Source organism: Ruditapes philippinarum, unplaced genomic scaffold (assembly GCF_026571515.1).
Source record: "Ruditapes philippinarum isolate M1 unplaced genomic scaffold, ASM2657151v2 ctg5733_1_1_1_1, whole genome shotgun sequence".
NCBI lineage: Eukaryota > Metazoa > Mollusca > Bivalvia > Venerida > Veneridae > Ruditapes > Ruditapes philippinarum.
In genome coordinates this window covers 3,191-21,745 of record NW_026856687.1, presented here as the reverse complement: position 1 = coordinate 21,745, position 18,555 = coordinate 3,191, and the positions used below count along the sequence as shown (strand labels likewise).

The window sequence follows — 18,555 nt, the reverse complement described above, 5'->3', positions numbered from 1 at the left end:
GTGTTTGATCATGTATAATAAATAGATTTTATTGGTTTATAGAGTTCAACACTCTCATGCACAGATTTACCCGTTCAAAAGGCTGAGCATATTATATATCTTTAAATGTGTTCTCTGCATATAGTGCGTGTAAGTGGGTTGCTATGACGACTAGAAATAACGATATGCAGTGTAAATGATACTGAGTATATAACGACGGTGACATTCAGTTTTTCATAGAAATGCGTATTAAAATATGCTAACTAAAGCGAAACATGTCTTGATAAAGTGGGTTGATTCATGAATCTTTTTTATCAAAGAGATACGGAAACCTTTATTTGTTTAGGTTTTAAATTACAACTTGAAATATCTGTTAAGAGCCGAGTCTTCAAGTTTCACTTTGAAACATTGTTTGCATTGCTCTCAGAAGATCTCATTTTAGTTCAAACTTAAAATGAGAATGACATGCTACATGCTCAGCAACATAATTTATATTGTTAAAAAAACACACAAGCTTGCCTTGCCGTGATAGACCGTGATATAAACTTATAAATGTATATATTTAGTGCAAATACAAAGGCCTTTGTTCCAAATTTAACAGTGATTCTATTGATAAGAATGAATTATTTGCTATATGTCGTCTTCTTTATCGGATCAACGAATAAATGGTGATTCATAAAACATTATCGAAACAATATTATTAGAGGCCATTCTTTTATATTCTAGCATGTTTTTTTTATCAATGTGGGGTATGTTTACACACACCAGATTTCAAACAGGATATACTTGAACTATATACCAGTGCAGTTATTTTAATATATGATAAGACAACATGAGTAAATTGCTTTGTTTATGTACGCACACACATCAGTTGAGTATGAATGAGATAAGAAACCAAGAAGAAGTTAAGTATAATTGAAACTTAACGTTTGAGAAAGAATATAGCAATTCGGAACATGTTTTGAGTGCATTGGCCTTTTTTTTCCTGTGACATAACTTTCACGTGAAGGGAAGGATTTGTAGCTTTTGCGTATTTTGTTATCAAAACATTATTTTCAGTGTTTATCAAAAAGCCATCGATGATCTGTGTCAATATTGAAAACAAATATAATGAAAATGATAAATATAAGAAGAAAAAATCTGTATGGACTTCGTAAACAAAGACAATCCGTTTGTTCCATTAAGAAGAAATTAGACAAAAAAAACGTTTGTCTTTTATGTAAAGATATGCAAATAATTGTGAAAGTCCAGTTATCATATATCAGGGAAGACTTTAGTGTCAAACCTTTAGGTCCGCCAGTGTTTGGTTATAAAAATAACAAAAAAACCTACACTCCCTCCCTCATCCCCCGGCTTATAAAAAGGAAGAATAAGTTTAAAAAAGAACAAACGGCTATACGTTGTATCATTTATATAAAATGATAAATACTATTTACAGGTATATAAACCAATATTAATGGCAAGAGCTCCGTTTAAACCGGGCGATGCTCCCCGCATAGATTTTGGACACAACAAAATACACTTGCAGTTTAAGAGTTATGCCCTTGAGAAAGTTTAAAGTGCAATTATTCCAAAATAAGATGAGGCAGAGTTACTGTTCTGTTCTGTTACTGTTACTTGCACTGGACTTCTTAATAATGAGTTCTATCTACCGACTGTGTTTCATGTTGATATTACTTGTAGTTTCACAGGCATATTCCGGACAAACTTCAAAGTGTAAAAATGAACAAAAGGCAATAATTCCAAAAATTGGTAATGCAGAATTATGGTTTTTTTGCACTTCTCATCAGCCCAATGAGATCTATCTACTTACAAAGTTTCTTGTTTATATCTCTTATATTTTTAGAGTTATCTCCTGGACAATTTTCAAAGCGTAGAAATAAACAAAGGCCAATAACTGATAAATTAAGCAAGGCAGAGTTACGGTAATTGTGCACTGCACATCTACCTAATGAAATATATCCACTTATAGTGTCTTGTTCATAGCTCTTATACTTTCAGAGCTATGTTCTGGACCCTGTTCAAAGTGTAAAATTGAACAAAGGCTTATTACTTCAAAACTAAGCAAAACAGAGTTACGGTTCTTGTGCACTGCACATCTACCCAATGAGATCTCTCTACCTACAAAGTGTCTCGTTCATGACTCTGATACTTATACTTATATTTGTCCTGGACAATGTTCAAAGTGTAGAAATCAACAAATGGCAATATCTTCAAAATAAAATAAGGCATTCTTACAGTTCTTTGCACTGCACATCTATTTAATTAGATCTATCGACCTACAAAGTTTCGTGTTGATACCTTTTATTGTTTCAGCCTCTTATTGTTTCAGAGCTTTGTCTCGGACAAAGTTAAAAAAACAAAACAATATGAACAATCGCAATAACTCCAAACAAAGGACATTTATTCCAAAATTAGACAAGGCAGAGTTACGGTTTTGGTTCTTGTACACTGCACATCTTCAAGTTGAGATATACATTTACCTACAAGTTTCATATTGATATATCTTATAGTTTTAGAGTTATGTCTTGGACAAGAATCTTCTAAAATGGGTGATAATTTAAAAACAGGCAAAAACAAAGTTGTGGTTCTTTCACTCTGTACTCCGCATTAATGCCCTTTACCACTGTGTGATGTTTAAATAAATTATCTCCAAGGTCTTCAAGTTTTGATCCGGACAAGCGCAACAGACGGGCAAGGCGGCGACTACTAGTATATGCTCTCACTTCGGGGAGCATACAAACTTTAAACGAGTGTCAAATTCCCTAAACAAACAATCTAACAGGCTTTAAAGAAAAAAAAAACTTTACCTTACATTAAAGATGTACATATATAATATATAACAATTCCATGTACTCAGATCTACATATATAAAAATATATTCAGAAATACGAGTTTATGACATGAACTAAGCCAATTAACAGAGTTAAAGAGGGAAATTGCGTTCTTCACATTATATTAATGACCATCTTGATAAATCGTTAAATCAGAAAGAGTTAAAAAATATCAGAGCACCATTTGATAAGCTCTTTAGAAAAACATTTGACAATAACAATTGTATAAACATAAGTAAAACGCATACATTTCCATTGTACTTAGTATTTCATGTATTGTTTGCTTTAATTATGTTACATGTTTAATGCAATAAATATATTGAATTGAATGTAAATTTTATATTTAAGTTTGATGAAGATGGAAGATAGATTGATAATTTATTATATAATAATCACAACAGAACATACCAACAGATGACGATTGATAAAAAAACCCCAAATTGTTGAGCATTTTTACTTGTAAAAAGGACACAAAATTCTAACTTCTTATTCTTAATAGGAAACAACACGTGTCAGTGGTTTATTATATGAACATAAGTGTGCATCCAACATATGTTGCGTTTCCGGAACAAACCAATTTATTCAAATGTGTACTTTTTCCCAATGTTACAGAGCTGCATGTATATACTTTTGTTCATTTTTGGAAAATGTGAATCACTGCGCGATAAAATTGCAATTTTGTCTACATAAATCAATCATTAATTACTGTCACTTGGAATGATAAAAATGGTCACGTGATTGCTACATTAAACGTTTAAGTTGATCACGCGAAACGTACATGGATGTTTACATACAAAATGCATGTTACATTGATAAATGTTGAACTTTGTTCAGCAAACGCAAGTGTTTTGTTTACTTTACAAAATATCAGGGGTATACGGATGTCATTGAGTTAAAGTAATATATAGAACTAGAACGAATGTCACAGGGGAAATGTGCAACTGTGATTTATTTCTACTAAACAACTTTTAGAACAATACAACCAACAGGGTGGAATGTAAATTAAATACAAATGAAAATATAATTAATTATTTCACTTACCAACTCGGATAAATGTTCCAATTGACATCGAAAACAGATTTCTGTCCCTCCCTTATAACCTCTTACATCACGGAAATACAACACGTCTAGCCATTTACCTCTCGTAACGTTACGTGCAGCTCATTGATAATTACGTAACGTAACGGGTAATACATATTTAACGTCTTGAAGGTGTAAAATCAACGTTATTCAAGTTTATGAAAGTCTCCGTTAAATGTATAGTAAGTTTGTAAGTAAATAGATTATTTATAGTGGCATGTGCATTTCGTAAAAAAACAAACTATATGTCTACAAAGTTAAACAAGCACCCAGCCCCTTGGGCCTATTAGTCAACAGGGCCAACATTTTTAAACTCATTACAGCAAGTAACATGAGATAATTCAGCAGGTTAACAAACGATGTAATGGAAACAAAAAAATGAAATTTGCGCATTGATTGTACATATATACATCTTTCTAAAAACAACAACAAAAAAACAACAAGAAGAAGACAAAAAAAAAACAAAAAAAAAAACTTAACAATCTGATACTTACAAAATACCGAAATACTTGACTTAAAAGAAACTTGAAAAAACTTTAAAAACTTGAGAGTTTATCTTATGATTTTACAAAATAAGTAATTTGAATAAGCTTTCAAGTAAAGTTCGATAATATACATTTATTTTGGTGCCTTGATTCTTCAATTATTTATTTTTTCACAAAAAAACAGAACAAAAACAAAAAAACAAAAACAAAAAAAAAAAAAAAAAAAAAAAAAACAAAAAACAAAAAAAAAAAAAAAAAAAAAACCAATTAAAAAAAAAATAAAAATAAAAAAAATGAGAAGATAAAAGCCTTACGATTGCTTATTATATTAAAGGAATACATTCAGAGATAATTGTTATGGGAATCAACGTAAAAATGACACTTTAACCCCTAACCCCAACCCTGCCTCTATTTTACAAAAAATATCAAAATTGAAAACAAGAGAAGTCACAATTACTAGGATTCATTCGTTCGTTCCTTCATTCATTCATTTATTCTCACTCGCTCACTAACTCACTTACTACATCACTCAATCAACAAACTATCTCAAAGTCCTTATCCTATCTATGTTTGAATAAATAGGGACAAATAGGAACTATTTTGTTTCGCCCTGTTTATAGAACTGCAGTCATACACCAGCGGACAGTCACCTTTAGAGAGTGTGAAACATGTCTTTTGGTAGACAATTTATGATAGCGTTGCAACACAAATGACATCAAATAAACTCCTCTGGAAAAGTCACTTATAAAGCCGGGGTTCAAGCTTTCGTATTTGTTGTCAACAATTACTGTCATTCCGCTGCTGCGTTTTTGGTAAGGCGGACAAAATTCTCTGCCATCACATTTGAAAAAATTGTATCAAAGCCATTTGACGTAACCTGATTTCATACCGATACAATCGAACTTGTCGATAACTGTTGAAATTGTAAATGTTCTTATCGGAAACTAGTTGACGAGCATATCAACCTTGTTTACCAATGGTCTTTTATTTAAGATAAACGGGTATATAAATATATACCTACTCATTTGTTTCTACATTTTCGTCTCAGTAAGTTTTATGCTTTCTTCCGAACAGCATTGAGCAATTATGGATGTTGAACTTACCTGATTTTATTCTTGTGACAAAACTAAGGGAAAATATAGCACGAAAATGACTTTTCACGTGAAGCACGTGTTGATTTGTTTATGCATTATTACGTGGGTTAACAGTGGTAATTTTTCGTCGACGGAGGATCCTACACCACAAGCCACACCAAAAGTACCTACACAAACAACAAACTCTTCAGTTGAAATGTCGACCGCAACGCCATATACAACAACCATCACTGATATACCGAACGGTAAATATTGTTTCTTTTTGTTTTTGCTGAAACATGTATTACATTTTTGCATTATAACGATTTCTTGTGCTTTCAGTTTTGTGAAGATAGCATAATATTATTTGTACGATAATATGTTACGTGAAAAAAATATCAACATAATTTACAACAGGAACACAAGGAAACAAGAATATGGAAAACCACAAGAAAATGAGATTATAATTGTTTCCGTTTTTACTTTTATTCTTTGTTTAACAAATTAATTTATGCTATTATCACTTTGTAAACAACAATAAACAACAAAAGCAAAATCACAAAATCAGTGAAAGACAAAACAACAAAGAAAGACAACATCAATAAAACAACAGAAGGAAACACGCACACACGTACACACAACACACAAACGTTCACACACGCACGCACGCACAAACACATATACAAAGAGAAAAAACTATAACAATAACGTACAGTGATTTACAATAAAAGAATAGTTGGCTTATTTTCGTATCAATACTATTATTAAAACAATTTTGACGGCCAATGTAAACAGTCTTGTTCTGTAACTTGCTGTATTATTAAATCATGTTTACAATATTTTTAAACCATTCGGATAATTTTGCTTATTTTATTTGTTGTTTTGGTCATTTTTGATATTTTATTTTGAACATTTCAGAATTAGAAGACGATGCAATCAATAAAAGTGAACAACAAGACGATACGCAAGGTAAGCAGTGAAAAATGATTCAGTTATGTCGTAAAATATAAAAAATACAAAACAAAATTTCGCACAAGACACACACAATTCATAGTAAGATACAAATTAAAAAATAAAACAATATTTTTAGCAATGATATGTTTTGTCATAATTCTGATTTTACTTGCTTAAACAACAAAAACAGCAACAACAACAACAACAACAACAACCATCACCACCACCACCACCACCAAAAACAAACACACTTAAACGTAGTATAAACCTTAAAATAACAACTTTTCCTTTTTCATGGCAAATTACTAAAACATTTCACCCCTAATATCCCCTATCGTAAGGTATTTGCTAGCACCTCTTTGACAGAGGTGTACTCGTTCAGTCGAATTAGTAATAGAAAGAGCATCGAAACACGAGGCTATCTGATTTGTACGAGGGGTCGGTAGGCTTACAAAACATTTGAATTATTATACTATAATGCACGAAGAATTAATATCTGTTTCCATTCTAACAAAAAAAAAAGATAGTTGGACTATATGTTTGGTGGTTAATTTTTTTTTCGAAAATAGAAACGTTCTTTAAATGCTGTTCCATTCGGTTGAAAAAAAATGTCGTTAGTCTACCGTTTGCAGAAACATTTTGAAAACGTTTATAAAAATTTATGTGTGTTTATTCAATTTCCCTTTATATTTTTCAAGCGAAATACAGAGTATTTATAGTGAAATAAACGTGGAATTTAACTGGTTTGCGGCATTGTTTTGTATGCTTTGCACGCGCTGTTTGGCGACAAATGAATAAAGGCATAATAGGTACTAGTCTACTAGACATGAATATATCATTACTATTTCAATAATACCATACTTTGATTCATCTTAAATATATCAAAGGTTTCATTTAATATTTCATGTCTTTTGCATATGACAAATTGAAAAGATTTTTAATGTTGACCTTGTCAATTATGTTCTAGAAATACAAAATGCATTTATTGTTTTATATTCAGCTAATCTATCTACGACAAGCACTTCAAGTACTACAGCAACAATAACACCACCACCAACACCAGAAGCAAAGACAGTCAACACATCAGCAGGTATCTTTCGTTGGTTTTAATAGATCATCGATCATGTTAAATCTTTCTGTCAAAAAAGTGAATTAAAGTAAAGGTTTGATATATCATTAAGTAACAAATATGTTTCGTTGTGTTATATAACCTTTTACATTATATAAGAACGGCAAAGCGAATTAGTAGCATATTCTATTTAATACTAACTGAAATTTTAGCTTATCTTAAAGGCCCATTATGCTTAAGCAATGCTTCTATTGTTATTCCTGAAAAGCCTTTAATTTTGGTATTCTTTTATAGTTTCCAAAACGTTTCTTATCTGCCAATTACCTGAACTATCTTATGCATCTTTTGCTTTTTGGCAAATTGTACAGTAATGGTGATTTAGTATTTTGTGTGGAAGTCAAAATACCACTTTGTTTACAGTTTTATGTATATGACAAATTATATCACATTTATCTCTACTTTTTCAGTTGCAAGCAATTTACATGCTTAAAAACTATTATTTAAATGTAATAAAATTCATATTTGCACTTTCTAAAGATGTAAAAATTTCTTCGATTCTGAGGCGTAATGTGCTTATAAAAGTGATAAATTAATATATTGCGCAAAATTGTAAAATGAATTAAATCTATTTGATAAACTTATTTTACCAATTTTAAGTTTTGGTAGTGAGGTGTGGGGGTTCTATAATTCAGAAAAAATAGAACTTGTTCACTTACAATTTTGCAAACATTTACTAGGATACTAGGAGTTAGGCCCCAAACACAAAAAAAGTATATTAAAAAGGGATATTGCTTAATGTTGAATGATTTGAATATGCTTCCCCAAAAGAATTCTTTGGTTAAACTTATTAAAGATTTGTTAGAAAATTTAGGTTTTAGTTTTGCATGGTTGTTTCAGGGAGTAGGAAATAAAACTTTATTTTTGAACATTTTAAAAGCAGACTTACCGATGGTTTTATTCAAAATTGGAAAAGTCATCTGCAAAGGGTCATCTACAACAAGAAAATATATTTTATATGAAAATTTTAAATTTCAGCCGTATTAAGGCATTATCAAAAACACGAGATTAAAAATTGCATTATCAAGGCTAAGGGTTTCGGCTCACAGATTAGAAATAGAAACAGGCAGATGGCACAAACCTTAAAAAATCCCATATTCAGATCGTAAATGTTTAATCTGTAAAACATTAGAGGGTGAATTTCACTTTTTACTTGAGTGTCCTCTGTATATTGATTGACGCAAACGATATATAAAAGAATATTTTTTGGAGAAATGCTGATGTATTTAAATTTACTGATCTTTTAAACAATGATAACAAAATCGTTATTCAGAAGTTATCGTTGTATGTCTTAAAACGTTTTTGAACAAATAACACACTATTTGGTCCGAATTATGTAAAATATATAGATATATACATGTGCATGTACACGCATTGATGTATCATGCATATATCGTATTATTGTTGAAATTGTATCCAGAAATTTTCCCCTGTTAAAGTTAAAAATGATATTTGTGAATTAAGATCAGTTAGATATGTATTTTTTCAGGTGACTGCAGATTAGATCAAATTTATGATTACAATTGTTATTTACTGTTTATATACTGTTTGACTGCCATTGTGATGATATTTTATTATGAAATTTAGATATAACAATATTTGTGTATTAATAGTTTTAGCTATATAAGATGATGGACACATATATTAAAAAAATAAGTTGAAAATGTCGCAAAATATTTTTAAAATTATTCCAATAGCGACAAATTAATTTTTTTGCATTTAAAAGTTCTTAAAGGCTTTTCAATTTATAATAGTAAATAACACATGTTGAAAATAATTTATTGTTTTATCTAATTACATGTTGATATAATCTAATCTAGTGAACTGAGACTTTCTAGACGCTTTAATTCAGTATATATTGAAATTAGCAAGAACTAGGAGATCGCCCTAATCTTCAATTGAAAAAAAAATGAATAAGAATAGAGTTTGGATTGACATAAACTATTTATAGTGTTACTTAAATTTCGTAAATTATTTCATTAAGTTTGTCTTTCTGTATTTTGGACTATAGAAGATCGATCTCGTGGAAATAGAAGATTGGAATTTTTTTAGTAGAACTTATGTGTTCTTGTTTGCGGTGCATTGCTTTTAGGTGTTGTAAACTCGTACGACTATTTAAAAATTTGAGGTAGAGACAAGTTGTTGTGCTGGTTACTTTTCTGCTGGCTAAAAGTTGGATTTTAAAACAAACAAACAAACAAACAAACAAACAAAACAAACAAACAAAGCCACACATAAAAAATTTGCACATATATTTAAGTCAATGTAACTTTGCTCAAGTTGGTGTTGGATAGCGTCAACCTTTATTATACACGAGCATGCTCATTAAATAGAGAAATCAATGTTTTTTTATTTATCCTGTCATGGCGAGCCACAATGATCAAACGCTTTGCAAATATGTTTTTAAAAAAATAAGTAATTATAATGACTTCTGCATATCTACTTATTTTTCACCATTCAGATCCCACGTCTAAATCAACCAAAGTGACAAGTGCTACTACACCAAATCCCTCAACTCAAAAACAAGGTAAGGCATATTTTCACCTTTCAAGGATGTAATTTCCGACTACATTTACTGTGGACATCAATGTATTTAAAACTGTCGATCATGATATTTTACTCATGAAACTTGATGCTATGGGGTTTTCTAGTGATGTTATTCACTGGTTTAGGTCTTACTTATCTAGCCGTACACAAATGGTCAATGTCTCCGGTGTACTTTCATCTAGCGCCAATGTAACTTGTGGGGTACCCCAAGGTTCGATCCTTGGCCCTCTCCTATTCTTGATTTATGTTAATGATATGGAGGCTGTGGTTCGTAATAAATTGCTTCTATATGCTGATGACTCAGGTATTTTAGTATCAGGTAAAGATATCCAGTATATTACCTCTCAGCTTACTGATGATCTCAGCAGTGTGAGTAAGTGGCTCACTGATAATAAACTTTCCTTACATCTTGGAAAGACAGAGTCTATTTTATTTGCGTCTAAACCAAGACTTAGGTCATGTGATCAACTAAATATTGTATGTAATGGTACTACAATAACATCCACCAAATCTGTTAAATACTTAGGTGCTGACCTAGATCAATGTCTATCTGGTGAGTCTATAGCCAACCAGGTAATTAAGAAGGCCAATGCAAAACTTAAGTTTTTATATAGAAAAAGTTCATTTTTAAATAGGTATACTAAACAACTTTTAGTTTCTTCATTAATACAATGTCATTTTGATTATGCGTGTGCCTCCTGGTATTTAGGGTTGAGTCAAAATCTAAAAAATAGACTTCAGGCCACACAGAATAAGTTGGTGAGATTTATACTTAATCTCAGTCCCCGTACTCATATAGGGAGGGCTCATTTTGAGGAAGTTGGTTGGTTACCAGTACATCTGAGGGTAAATTTCCTTATTCTTGGTCATGTACATAAGATACATAACAATAGTGCACCTAGTTATTTAAATGAGCATTTTCAAATTGCAAATGAGGTACATTCTTACTCCACCCGATTTAGAGATAGTAACAGTTATTCTATTCCAAGAGTTAAGGGTTTCGGTAAGAAAACATTTGTATTTAATGGTTGTCAGGAATGGAACAGGTTACCAACACATCTTAGGTTCATAGCAAGTCGTGATAATTTTAAAAAATCTCTTATTAATAAGGAACATTTTATGCAATCAATATCTGTTTAGTCATTTTAATCTAGTCATCTTACCTAGTTTTTATTTATATATTTTTTTATGTTTAGTGCATATTTAAGTAGTACCTATTCATTGTCAAACATATCTGTCATAATAATTATGATTATAATACATGTGTGATAAATTTTGTGATGGAAATACTTATGTGCAATAATTGATATAAGAAATTGTGACTGAATAATTTATGTGCAATACTTAATAATTAGTAAATATTTTGCCTTTCTGGTGTCATATGATCAATTCTAAGGACCACAATGGAAATAAGTCGGCTTATGCCTTCTTTTTGTGTCATCCTTGGTATTGAATATATGGCATCAACACATGCACTTTCATGTTTACATGTATCTCTTGATGTTGACATTGAATTTGTAGTTGTTTTATGACATGTATTTTTTACCAGAATAAAACTATCTATCTATCTAAACTGAATAACTCCAGGGGTCGATATATAAGAAAATCATGGTTCGATTTTTTAAAATTGCACAACTTTTACATGACACTAGAATTCTTGACTAACTAGAATAACTAGACGTTATGCTCATATATTCATTATCAAGTTGAGCTGAATTGACTTTATATTTCAAAAGATTGACTGTCAAAATGGTGTTTGACCAACAGTTGATATTGCAAAATGTTTAGGATAACATTATAAATCTGCCTAAAATTTAAAAAGACTGCCACACTCTTTTTATAAACTAAGCGTTATATGTAAATTATAATGGATCTTTACCGAAATTTCATTTGGATCTGTGTGTTATTTATTGTTTATGCGAACTTATTTTTTTAAATTGAAAGGAATTATGGTTATATGAAAACTTATTTTGATCTTCACCCACAGTCACTATTTACCCTTCGATTAGCATAATGTCACTTTAATTTATGACAGCTCTTTTAATAGACTCCAGTGTGTATTTACGGATATATATGATCATTTATTGTTATTATGATCAAGTTTTGAGAAAACCTTACCATAACATCTAATTTGCTACAATATGATTAAACAGCTACTACAATTTGCCATGAAATCTACATTTAAGCAAAGTAAAATGTAATGCCAAATATGCTAAAATATGCTTTATCAAATGAATACGGTATTTAACGCTCAGAGGGAGTTTTACTTGTTGACTTAAAGTTGTTAATTTTTTAAACCATGATGATGATATAATTTATGAAGTTGGTTTTTATCATAATTTTGTCAACATCTGAAGCTTGATACGGACAGTGTAATAAAGTATCGCGGTAACAAAAAGTTATGCGTTTTAACATGAATCTATATTTTTATGTGACATTATGCTCAATAATTTGATTGTCGAGTAATGCGTAATAATATTTACATTTCATAAGACTGACTACTATAATGATCATTGGGCAAAAACTAATAAAAAAAACGGTTAGGATAAAACATAACAGCCTCATAAGTAAAAAGTATGCCCCACTCGTTTTATCAATAGAACATAATATATAATACATATATTCTGAAAGATATTTATAGATTTTTCAGCTAGTCACTTAGGTTATTGATTAGTTTTTTTTGCGAAGCAGAATATGAAATTAAAAACAATTATGGCAAATGTAACGTTTTCCTGGATTATGTGCACTTCTTTCACTAAAATGGACATTATGTTACTTTCTTGGGTGAGCTTGGTGAAATAAATGGAAAGGTGATATATGTTTTATTTGATAGAAGATAATGTTTTATACATGAGTAAAATGAAAATGTAATTTAGTTTAGATTCGACCTTACCGTAATGGGAAGAAATTAAAGTGCGTTGATTAACAAGCATGTTTAAGTTAACTTATCGGTTTTCTTATGTTGATTCATTCAATACTTACGTTTATAAAACATGTTTTATTTTATCTCATACATGTGTATTTCCTTTTAAATATGTGAACACTGTATTCATAAAATCTGTAAAGAGTTATCTATTTTTTATCTGATTCAAAGTATATGTATCGCACATTTATCACTAAAAATTGGTTGCTACGCATGAATAAAATTCTCATACCGACAAAAAACAAACTTATAATTTCAGTTTAAACAAAGAACATTTATTTTTATACAATAAAGTTACAAACATAATATGCATACATAACAATCTTGTCTTGTCTCATGGGAATAAAACCTGAAACTAGAAATGACATAAGAAAAGTTGTTTGAAAAGTAAAATGATGTATTTTATTCTATGATCTAAATGAATACAATATTGGTTTACTTGTATGCATTTGTGAAACTATTGATATCACATCATTTTCATTAATTCCGTCAGCTGATATCTTAAATGAAGTGAAATAAATGTGTAAAGATATACATAAACTACTTGTGGACACTATTAAAAGAGATGACGAATAAATGATTAATATTCAACATTTGGCAATTATTATAACTGCGGACAAATGATGTTTAATGATATCATAAGGCTAAACTAAGCGTACCAGACAGTTTTGATTGACACAAGATGTTGAAATTCATTAGTGGTATGACAAAAAATCACTTGTTTTCCATGTCATATGACATCTTAATATCTTAAATAGAACAACTACAGAAACAACAACAATACGACCCTGGGTGTTTTCTACTGTTACAGTTACCGATATGTCAGTCGGAACAGTTCTAGAAGAATGTAAGAGGTTTACTAAAACGATATGAGGTCGCATGTACTGTGCACTCTTTTGCTAATGATACCACGCAAAAAGTTAAAATAATTATTTAGGGGAAAATGAATTATATCGTTCTAACAACAACACAACGTTTCTAGAACAATGTACTCAGCATTGGTTTAGGGCTGTCATAGCAACTAAATCTAAGGTTTCTGATGAAACGATAAACACCCTGCAAAACATTCTGAAAAATAATAGCAGTTACATGTATAGTCCACTTGCGCTTATATAAGAAAACGAGGAACACACTGTGTAAGGTATATAATTACAATAAATATCTTTAAAATAACCTACCATAATAAAATATCAGACTCCTAACACAGAACTCCCCGTCATTTGTATCATATCAACCTGTTTGATTAACAAATCTTATCGTTCCAGAGTTTTGGGCACCAAACAACACAAAAATGATAAACAAAAGTCCAATCAGAGCTAGAACTGAAATATAAAATAAGAACATATGAACAGTACATATGTCTGTCGATTAAATACGATATCTTAATAACAAATTGCGTCTTACTACCTAAGCCGGTCCTGTACTTGATGTTATAACGAATGTGTGCCAACGTAGTACTGATTATCATATATGCCACAATATATCTTAGTCACGCATATTCTGTTATTTCTAAAGATTCTTTTGGGATATTTTTGACAGAACGGGACTGATATTTTTTTCTAGAATTTACAGCCATTTATAAACGATATATCGTAGTTCTGGACTAATTCTGGCACCGTAGTACGGGTATGCTGAATAGTAGTTACACAACACAGTCTGTAGTCCTAGCAGACACAGCGGACTGATTACTGACACCACAGATAACTTCATTGTGACGTCCTGACATAATATAAGATAATTTAGTAAAATTAAATGAATGCTTCAAACTATAATAATAATTCATTACTGAATCCCTACATAATTAATATTATCTATGCATTGACAGATATTCGTAGAACAATCCACCATGGCAGGGAGTGCTTCAAAAACAGCGTGCATGTGCCGCAAAAACACAATTGCACATAAGTAATATCCTATAGCAGTTCATTAACAAAGTTTGAAACTCATGTTATAAACTGCTTTTGTTGATATTGGCAAATATATCAACACTTCGTGAATTATATATAAACTGCATGCATTGACAAAAACTGACTAAGAAATCATCACGACATGATTGTATCATTATAAAAACCGCACATTGCATGGAATAGGTATTTCACAGCGGCTTATTTTTAATGTCATTTTTGCATTATCAGCTGTTAAATTACATCTTTAACAAACAACTAAATGCAAACACGTTTTATAAAATAGTGTGTCATACATAATTGGTTTGCTTAATGTATGTAACTGGAATAATGGTAAATCTAATTGTGTGTTTCTTTTTTATGTTTTAATCTTGTAAATTATATTTCATCCAAAAATGTGTATAATTTGTTAACTTTGATAAAAGTTAAAGCAAACATCAATAACTTGATGATCATGAAGCTATTTAGTTCTAGAAAGAAAAGAAAAATAAACAAACAACAAGAGCAGGAGCAGAAACAACAGAAAATAACAGATATCAATAATATCGCAATGTTAATTTAAATGACATGCTGCGTTAAAGTTAAGCTTATTGATTTCACTTCTTACATCTACTAAATTTCTTTAGAGTAAACACGTAACTCTTTTACAAAATTTTTAATGTCCGAAAGAGTTAAGACAAATACACACAATTTTTCTATTAAAGAATAGCACAGCGAATTAGGACACACTGTAATTTCCTTCAACGCTTTTGATATACACATGATATAACAAACGGGCAAATATATAAATATTTAGTTTTATTATAATCTATAAATCCAAATATTTCTGTAAATCTTGTATGCAAATATCCACTAGATTGGTTCAAAATAAAGATAAAAATAAATCCTAGAAAATATATACAAACCTCTGTTCTATGTGACCTGCGCGCCGCAAGTGAACAGAATATTCAAATTATCACAACATATAGCCATTTGCGGAAGCTGACAACACCTGAATACCTTAAGGTCAATAAATCTATCAATCTAATTTGAATGGTAACCTTTCGGCATGATTTATATTATCATTATTAATCATTTATCATTATCATTATCGTTAATAAAAATACACATTATTTATTTTATATGTGGTCATAATCTAATGCTTTAACACATTAAGTAGTAACATAATGACAATGAAACTTTGGCGGTCGCCCAACAAATAATAAAAAAACCAGTGTCAGCCTCAGTTATATTTAACATGTATGTTTTTTTGATTGGGTTTTACGTCACACCGACACAGTATAGGTCATATCGCGACGTTCCATCTTTACAGGTGGAGGAAGACCTCAGGTGCCCTTCCGTGTATTATTTCAAACACGAACATGTTTATTAACAACAAATAAATACAAAATGCAATCTAATCCTTTAATATTGGCTCTTTGTCAACATTTAATCATTAAAGCGCAGTTTAGTTAGAATTAAAAAAAAACCCAACAACAACATATACTGATCTGTTCATAAAGTAGAACAGTAGTCGAAATATTACACTTTTGTACCATACCGTGAAAAGATACGTATCGTTCTTTAGGATAACATTGAAATCTAACAGATTTAATTGAACTATTTTATAGTTCAATTAAACCATATTGTTTTATTAAACCACACAAGCTAAGTGTATCAACCATTTAAGATTTTTATAACTATCTTTTGAGTGTTTCGGTAGCTGGATATTTTACGAATATGAATTTCCTCACAATATCATTTTGTCTATCACAAAACAATGTCCCTTTAGGCCATTGCCTTTGCCTTGTTGATCTTATTTTTGTTTTTGTTTTCAATATTGAACCCCTTCGGATTTATTTTGTAATATGTTACAAGTTAGTTGGCAACAGCTCATGAACACTGTTTTTTTTATATAAAAAACCTAAAAAGAAACTTGGAAACTTGGATTTTTTTCCTAACTGTATTTTATCGCGGACAGTGCAGGCCCTTTCAATAAATTATGATGGTCATATTTTTATTTTTTCGCCCGGTGCCCCTGATGCGAAAATACAACATGACACAAATCAGCCTCCAAAAATTTCTTATCTAGGAAAAAGGTTATATCATTACAAAGAATTATATATTGTTAATGTATAAGTACAGTTGTTTTCACTTTTGAATTGGCTTAATATATAATAGCACATCCAATAACTGTCTAATAGAGAAATACAGAATCCCAAAAGAAAGTCAAACATAACAATATTAAAAATGTTGCAGGCTCGGTTTGATTGAGCCTGTTCATGAACGGTACTGGAAAGTGCAAGTTACCGTCCACGCCCCCCCCCCCCCCCCCTGCTCCTGCTTAAGCAGAATTCAACATTTAAATACAAACATGGTGGATGTTTGGATTTAGAGACATTTGCAGATGTGTTCATACGGCGATTATCATAGAACCTTCAATGTGACACAGTAGTGCCATTCCATGAAAAGCGGCGTATGGTCCCAAAGTAAAAGATTGCGTGTGACCTAAACGAGAAACCAATGGGCGGAACTAAATATAATCGAATTTTGAAAGGGGATCTGAGGTTACGAATCCTGCGTATCACAGACAAGACGTCAAAAGACACATTTAAGAAGCAGGCAACATCTCCTAAAGGGATTATACAGTTTTCTAGTAGGAATACTGGAACCACCCAAGTTTAAAAAAGGCCAAATAGAAGAAACTTAAAGCACCACATAACATGTATACACAACAATAATGTCGTGCTGAACTATCTTCAAGGGTCGAAAATATAACATCATTGATTAAATGTACGGGGATACTTCTTACAGCCGCCGCACGGCACAAATAACACGGATGAGACAATAAAGTAGAGAAATACAGAATCCCTAAAGAAAGTCCAACACAACAAATTGAAAATGTTGCAGGCTCGGTTTGATTGAGCCTGTTCATGGACGGTACTGGAAAGTGCAAGTAACTGTCCACGCCCCCTAGCATCGGTTTAAGCAGAATTCAACATAAAAAACGAATTATTGTGAAATTTTGGATTTAGAGACATCCGCAGATGTGTTCAAGACGTCAAACATATCTTAACAGGCAACATATCTTAAGTGTGATTATACAGTATTCAAGTAGGAATACTGGAACCACCCAAGATGAAAAAGGCTAAAAAGAAGAAACTTAAAGTACCACATAACATGTACACGGGGGAGGAAGTGTTACACGAAGGATGGAGTTCTTATGATAACTTGTTTGGAGTTCTTAGGATAACTGTCACGGAGTTCCTGGAAAACGTTACGGATTTCTATGGAAAACTTTTCTATATACTTGGAGATCTTGCGTAAAAAACGGTTATTTTTAACTTTAAATGGGGAGTTTGAGGTGCTAAATTAAACTTTGATAATTAAGCTTGCCCTACATATTGCATTATGTTTCAGAAAAAATCTTTTAGTCCATATTTCGTCACCGTTTTAAAAAAATTTGGTAGTTTTTAGAAATATTTCCAAATTACTTGCTAATTTGTACATATTGACCTTTTCATTTGTGATCTTCTTCGTTGCTTCATGCTTGACCTTTTAGCCCAGAGTTATGACCCTTGATTAGTTATGCCGTATGCATATAGAGCAATAATCATTTTCGCGCTTCTTCTCTGCAGCCACAGGCTGGAATTCAACAATACTTATTTGGA

General features: G+C 31.1%; 1 protein-coding gene across 1 annotated transcript; it reads left to right on the top strand.

The window, feature by feature from the left end:
* The first annotated feature begins 5,102 nt into the window (after positions 1–5,102).
* Positions 5,103–11,289, top strand: LOC132747348 (uncharacterized). The gene is made up of 6 exons (XM_060736698.1): positions 5,103–5,717; positions 6,370–6,420; positions 7,406–7,504; positions 9,993–10,058; positions 10,392–10,651; positions 11,275–11,289. Exons 1-6 carry the CDS (start codon positions 5,528–5,530, stop codon positions 11,287–11,289), a joined length of 681 nt encoding a protein of 226 aa, XP_060592681.1. The 5' UTR covers positions 5,103–5,527.
* Positions 11,290–18,555: the final 7,266 nt, after the last annotated feature.